We start from the raw sequence: 7939 nt of genomic DNA, 5'->3' as shown, positions 1-7939 counted from the left end.
GGACATAATTACTAACTACTACAATTTCATATGTAGATTTCAAAAACAATAAACAGTTCAAAGAAAAACAAATACGTAAGTCAAGATTGTGAATGCTTTATATTACTATCTAAGTAAGTTGTGCAAAATGCCATATATATTTGATTAATTCAGCAATTCTATGGATGCAGAATTTCAAATTCTGAATTCTCAGAGAACACATTTTTACATTGTTCAGAAAAAGCACTGCTTTCTGGATTCAGCTAAATGCATAAGTTTGACTGTATCCATGTCAAACAACTTTATATTTTAACATTTTATGGTCACATCAGTTATAATAGCTTAAAAAATTGTGTTTTGAGATACAGGCTACTTGAAAATAGATGCTGAAAAAATCGTATTCGGGTGTAGACCTCCAGTGCATATCCTTCTGAACACAGCACTGGAGCTTATTTAAAGAAGTTAATAAGATAATATTAGTGGTATAAATGTCATCTTCAGTATGGATTGTTTGTCATACAAAGACAGATTGTTAACTTAGTTAACTAATTCTTGAGGGAACAGTGATCAACTAATAATGAGAAATTTGAAAGAATCTTAAAAAACTACAGTAATCTTTTTTTTCATTGATTTTATAATTCTATTTTTAACTTAAATGTTTTCTTTAAGTATTAAATAAAAATAAATGAATCTGAACTTTTAAACAAATTTATAATTATCATAATTTGACTAAAAATATTCAATGTTCATCAACAGAAAACTGCTAGGTTCATGGAGGTTAAAAAAAACATTACTTAGAAGTGCATATATAAACATGTAAGAAACTTTTAAAACTTGTATCACAATTCCTGTTATTAACTTAAGATATTTTCCATAAATTATAAAAATGTAATAGTTTTCAACAAAATCAATTTACAACTGAATGGTTATTTCATGTCCTCTATGTCATCAGCAGTTGCATCCTTTTCCATAAGCAATGTAATCTTACCTAGAAAAATGAACCTATTTGTGATATAATAATGAAAAGAAATGGTTAATGCATAAAGTAAAATTGGAATAATGTATTGCATATAGTTTCAGTTAAAATACAACTAAGCTTATAAATGACACAGAATAAACTGTGAAAACTGAAGACCTTTTTTGAGTAGTTTGTTCAAAATAATGCTTTTTCCAAACTTCAGAGTAATTGGTCAAGCATAAAACAATGAAAAAATGTTCTTGAGTTAGAAACAGTACTAATAGGGCTAAAAGTAGTGGATTTGATTATAATGAGCAATTATAATTATGTAACAATTTCAGCCCCTGGCTTGTGCAGATGAGGAACTGCGAAAGAAAATAAAAATGAAAGGAACATATAGCGATGATAATAGTTACAGGTGTTTCTTTAGTACAAAGTAGATAGACTGTGAGGCAAATAGGTAGGAAAGGAATAGATTATGCTATTCAGGGACAGGACTGGCGGATATAACTGACATAGCATATGATATAGTAAAAAGTGCTAGCAATGATGCAGTCTTTGTCATGCACATAGGGGTTAATGAAGAAGAGAAGGGTAGGTCAGAGGAGCTAACTGATAAGTACAAGGAGTTGAAAAAGCAAAGTCACTTACAGTAACTTGTGTATCATAGTTTCATTATTTGAGGACTTAAGTGGAATTAAAAGATATAACTGTATTACTGTATGCAAAATATATTTCAATGATAAGTTGTTCTGATCTCTATAATAAGTTTTCCTAAAAACACTGAACTTAAAAAAAGGAAGATTTAAATACAGTATTAGTTGCAATACAATGCTATGTAAAGTATTGATTAATTTTTTTTCCCATCTGTAAAAAAATTTTTTATAATATTACAAAAGGAAAATTGTTTGAGTCTCACAAAGATATACCTACAGCAGTGACATATCTTAGCTACAGTTAACCTAAACAAAAAATGCATTGCCACACAAAACATCATGTTTTACATGACATGCAAAGTGATGTATATTGATATTCCCAATAGTTGATAAGCAGGAACTGTAATACACACAATGTATGTCGTCTCATGATGTAACTGTTACCTTTTATGCAGCCACCATTGTTCAAAAAATTTTTTTGTGGCAAATGAGGTAACAGAACCAACATAAGATCCCTTTACTAAGCACTGCATAGCCAATGGGACAAAATGGATACAGCAGAAACAAACTACTCTTTTCAAATGTTTCCACTTCAGAATATTTCTCTGCAAATCAAAAAAATGTCTCCTTATTGTTTTAATGAAATAACATCACTATGTATAGTGCCATGGCCAAACTAGAGGGGTACACAGAATATGCTTCATTAAATGCAGAATGAGGAAGGCTCCATGCAAAAGTTTGTTATATCATAAGTCATAATAGACAATTGATGGAACACTCATTAAACAATGTGAAAACTATAAAGCAGATCTGACAAATGCCAAAAACAAATTGTTGTTAGCAATCAATTATACACAGGACAAATACTTTAGAGGTCACCGAGATACATTTTTCAGCAATAAACGTGTTTGACCAAAAGTATTGGCCTTATCAGAATCATCATCTTCATGGAACAAAAAATTTCAACTTTTCAATGTTCATTTTAGAACAATTTTACAGACTTATGTCTGTGACAAAATTAAACATTTAAAGTAAAAATGTAAACCCAAATAAACATATTTTTCTCAAAACTTTTACAACTGACTCACTGTATGAACATGAATATGAACAAAAACTTATATTTAAATATTTGCAGCAACTATTACATCTGCTTTGCACAAGCTAGTGCTTTTGTTGTACTCTCCTCTCTTTGATATCCCACCATCTAGTTGTATGTAGGAGTTTTGAAGACTTGGGAACAAACAACTGAACTAGAAATATTTTTATAGTTAGCTTTAGACATTGTTTTCATTTGTGAAAGTGTTTGCATGTTAAATTATATCTGTTTGAAATCTAATAGAAATTTTCTTCAATGAGAAAACATAAGATAAGTTTAATTAGTTTTAGTTAGTATTCCAATTGTGATATGTTTTAAATAAAAACATCATTACAGTTACTGGTGATAATACTACATGTTTTCATTATTTGACTATCAATTTCATTTACACAAGAGCAAATGGGGATTACAGAATATTTCAAAAATAAACTAAATGGTGACCTTGACCTTGTAGTTGTTGCGACATTGGTGATTCGCCAAGTAGGAAATGTTCAGATTATTTTTCAAAAACACTTGTATGAAACATTATTGTCAAGATTATTGTTTTTTATAAAATACTTAAATGGCAACCATCATGCAGTGGAAACACTGATAATAATACGTACTAAAATTCTTACAGTAAGAGACATCATCTGTTAATTATATGTTATCTTTTGGCCACCAATTCACAGGTATTTTGCTTGTCTATCTGCCATATCAGCATTGTTGACAGCTATTAAACACCAACCCATGGAAATATTAGAGCATTAAGTCTATGGAAAACATCAAAATTGTAAAAAAATTTAATCAGAAAATTCAACATGTCATAGATTTTGAATAATTTGAGATCTGAAATTTGATAGGTTGTGTTAAAATAAAGAATGGTATGCAGTTCTACTTGCTGTCCATTCAGTGCATGGAATTGTTAGGATTCCACCTAATGTCACAAAGAAGTTTTTCATGAAATAGTGATTTACCAGATCTACAATAATCAATGTCAATATAACCTGTATTTGGGGTTGATTATCAATAATCATGCTTTCTGAAATAAATAGATATGTATTTCTTGATCAGCAAAGACTGCTAGACATTTAATGTTCTAAATGTCATATGGCAAAGAATAATCTACAGCTGCACGCTGCCGACTTCAAACTTGTTAAATATGATGATAAAATCTCACTCAACAGCATGAATTACTCATCGTGAACTTTTTATCACTTAAATATAAAAAAAGCTACTTAATATCAATTAAGCAATTATTGCTGTCACATTAAGCATGATGAACATGAATTGAAAATCTTCAAAACATCTATGAAAGGAACCTACTACAAGTCATAAATGAAATATATGCCCAAATATTTTACTTACGAGGTCTAGGAGGAGCCTTTTTTCTTTTCAGCTGACCTGTTTTTGACTTAATAATTGTTGGCCTTCTTAAATTCTTTACCTGATCTTCACTATTGTTTGTGCTGCTATTCTGTGAATCAAGTTTATATTCCTACAAATAAACAAAAGAAACTTGTTACAGTATATATTATTAAATGAACAATTATAAATCTAATTTCAGTAAAACATCCTTAGAATACAAATATATAAGTCACTTCTTTTTTGTAACAACTTCTGAAAAAAACTTCATATGAAACCTTAAGAAGCAATTTTCAGTTATAAGATAAAATAGCTTTGTAACATTGCAAAAACACATGAAAAATATGGAATACAATAATACTAAGACTTTATATAGTCAGTACTGGTAAAAATTTTGAAAATAAGTCCTTTATTAAATTTGATGTGTACTTCACAATTACAAAAATAGAAATATGAAAAGAAATGGATGATGGGTGATACTCTTAAGAGTTGAAAATGAACATGAATTAAGAAATACTATAATTTTGCATGTACTTTCCACTTTTCATACTCTATACTGTATATGCATTGCACATTTGAGTGATAACTAATAATCCAGATTTCGTTTTTGATGTTTATTTTTTATATTTAAGTATGTCATCTGAGAGTAAACTCACCTCATTTGCTTTTTCTAATCTTATATAGAAATGTTTAAAAATCTTTCTGATGCTCTTCATTTTCTTCACTGAAGATGTTCAATGTAATCAAATTGTAGATTTTCGTAACTGGTCAAATTAAAACAGTACCATGATTTTATAAGATTTTCACAACTAATATAGTCTGATAAGTTTCTCATCACCAGAACTTTGTAAAACTGATTTAAACATGCTTGATGATTTTAAGTGATGAACTTTATGTTTACTATAAAATAAACATGAACTCTCAATATACGAGCCAACAGCAGACTTGTTTATATGGCTACTCTGGCTTAGTTTTAAACCATAAGGAGTAAAATAATTTCATTTGGCATGATTTTAATTTGCTGAATAAATACATATGCTACTAGAGTATACTGTAAAAATTCTTGCTTATTCTACTCCTAAAATACTGAAAAAGATATGCACTTTAAAAACTTGTCCATTTCAAAACTCAATGAAGTGAGAAACCTGATTCAAAAAAGCTCATGATCTGGTTAAATGATCATTCAGAATAAAATTTTGAGAAAAATATGTTGCAGTGAAATACTCTAAACAATTTCACTCCCCAATTTCAGTACAATCATTATTATGCAGAATGGGCATATATATTTTTTAGTACTCTACATGACCTTAGGCCTAAATATAACATCTCGGCAAATGTACAATTTTACCAGTTAGTTGAAAAAGTTCTACACAACACTGGTCTACATTTCTATTAATAGTTGATATTTTGTCATGAGTGAACAAAAGAAAATGTTGTAGTTTTAACACACTTTCATATACATTAAAATATCAAAATGCTTTTGAACACTTACACATATTGTTGGTAAGTAACAATAAGTAAAGAACAATAATAAGTAGCCATGCTAAGTAGAATATTTTTATGTGTTATTCATCACAGATCAAAATATTTATCAGATAGTGAAGGACTAAAAAATACTAAAGTTGAATAGTGCCTGCCTATAAATCATTCAGTCAGCACATTAAATTCAAACCATAAATCTTGCATACCAATAATTTAACAATTTTAAGAAAAGTATTTGAAATATAGCAAAAAATGTTTTCAATATTTACACCTTACTTTTAGATCAAACTGAAACCCACATAACAACAATAAATGTAACAGTCATGTGCACACATCATCATAATTTAAATGTTCTATTTGGGAATGTTATTTACTAGTTTTATCATCCAAGACAGAATTGACATTCATAAGTTTCAAGATAACTAACTGTAAAAGAAATATTTTAAACATTTCACAATAAAACACATGAAATAATTTTTCATTTCAGAACACACAAGTCATTAACAAACAAAAACAATACAGTGTACAAATTTACAAACGTCTACTATAATACACAAACAAGAAGCAGTTAATATTGATATATATACACTTTAACGCAGTCAATTCTTTGAAATTCTTTTAAAAAATTAGTTGAATATACACATAATTTATGCTGTGTTTTCAGTACATTGTATTGTATACTTATATAAAAAGTAATCGTTTTCAAACCTAATGCACATTACAGTGTGCCTATAGTACACGTAATTCATTAGTTCTACATACATACAAACTCTTTTCTTTCTCTTTTAAGAGATTAATCAAAGTCTCTCAACTTAGAAACAACATCTATAGTTGTCTTGGTAGGCTATATCTGTGTAATGAAATGAAACGTTTACAGTAAAAAATATGCATTAATATTTATACAAATTCTAAGAAACATAATCCTTAGTTTCAGAATGCTCTTTTAACTTAATAGCACGATTTCTCTGTTTGTGTATTTTATTCACAACACAATATTGTACATATGTATTCCATTATGAGAAACAAGATGTATTGTATGCATTGTATCTCCTATATATCAGTTTAATGACAAAAGAATATTCTAGAAATCTATAACTGCAACATCTTGTTTTAGTTTTGATAAAGTGAAGATGAAATTTTCTGAGTTATTTTGCCCTTAGAAAATAGTTTGTATAATCTGTATGATCATAATAAAGATGTACTCTACACCAATTATTCTCAAACCGTGGATCAAGAGATGTCCAACTATGGTCTGGCATGGGTTAGGACAACTGTGACTACACTAAACTAATGAGTTATCAACTCAAGAGTCAGTCATATGACTACAAGTTTCACCTTGTAAGTGTGGTTTCATGTTGTTTTGTTCTTTGAAAGCGATATACACTGTAAAGAATATGACACCATATATGCTGAGCTTTATGTATAAATAGCATACGTTCAAATCACAAACGAGTTAAGTAAAAGTAAACAGAAATTAACAGGAGTTGAGCAGCTGTTTCAGTGGCACTTCTAATTCTGTGCAACAGACTACATCATGTAAATTACAGGTGACTATTACTAGTGCATTGGATACAGTGACAGATAAAATAAGGTAGCTTTCTAAACTTGTGACCACTGTTCAGCACATGAACGCTGTTTGTCAAGTCTACTCTTGGTATAGTATTTGAATAAACAATTCCTAGTAACTCAAAGCCTCTCCAATACCTTCACCTGAGCTAGTTGACGTAAATGTTAATATTTTAGGGCCACTCAAAACCATTACAGTATATATACATACAACAATTGTACGATTGTTATTTCATTCATATTATTTTTACATAATTTATGAAAATATTAAATATTGTGGGCAGTAATCAATATTTTACCTGAGTGTTGTCACAGATGATGTAGGACTTGAAAGTTGGAATAGATCTAGAAATAAAAATAAACATTGGTCATTAGAGGCTTTCATTCAAGTAATATCTTATTAAAATATATATATACAATTAATTTAAATCTTGCAAGGAATGCAGCTGATAAAAAATGCATTCTAATCATTTTGATTACAAAATGTAAGAGCAGCATATTTGGTTAAATTTAAAATTCTAATACATGTATTTGTAAGTAGCTTACTTTGATTAGAAGTTAATATTAGGTCATCAAGAAATTAATATTGCTTTATTATTTATTAAATGAAATAGTTCCTATTCATATCAATGATGCTTTTCCATCTTACAATCAGGTTGTTAATGCTCTGATTAAAGAAATCATTTGGCTTTGAAGCAAAAAACATGTTGATGTGCTCTTTAACACCTTCCACATTTGCATATGTTTTTCCATTAAGATGGTGTTGCAGCGAACGAAAATGATGGTAATCTAATGGTGCCACATCTGGAGAGTATGGTGGGTGGGGCAGGACTTCCCAACCCAACTCCATAATCTTGT

General features: G+C 29.1%; 1 protein-coding gene across 5 annotated transcripts in view; it reads right to left on the bottom strand.

Annotated features, from left to right (window-relative positions):
* The window catches only part of LOC106458986 (intersectin-2-like), a 57327-nt gene that overhangs the window by 40048 nt on the left and 9340 nt on the right, over positions 1–7939 (bottom strand). For all 5 annotated transcript variants that reach the window (XR_002610486.1, XM_022385362.1, XM_022385358.1 and 2 more), the window contains exons 3-4: positions 7381–7426; positions 4037–4166 (exon numbers count right to left, since the gene is read on the bottom strand). Coding sequence is in view for 4 of the 5 variants with exons in the window: in XM_022385362.1 (XP_022241070.1) it covers positions 4037–4166; positions 7381–7426 (176 nt within the window). In the remaining variant the exon portion in view is untranslated. The remainder of the gene's footprint in view (positions 1–4036; positions 4167–7380; positions 7427–7939) is intronic.

Source organism: Limulus polyphemus, unplaced genomic scaffold, assembly GCF_000517525.1.
Source record: "Limulus polyphemus unplaced genomic scaffold, Limulus_polyphemus-2.1.2 Scaffold542, whole genome shotgun sequence".
Classification (NCBI taxonomy): Eukaryota; Metazoa; Arthropoda; class Merostomata; order Xiphosura; family Limulidae; genus Limulus; species Limulus polyphemus.
The sequence above is the reverse complement of the archived record's forward strand: the minus strand, read 5'-3'. Positions and strand labels throughout refer to the sequence as shown.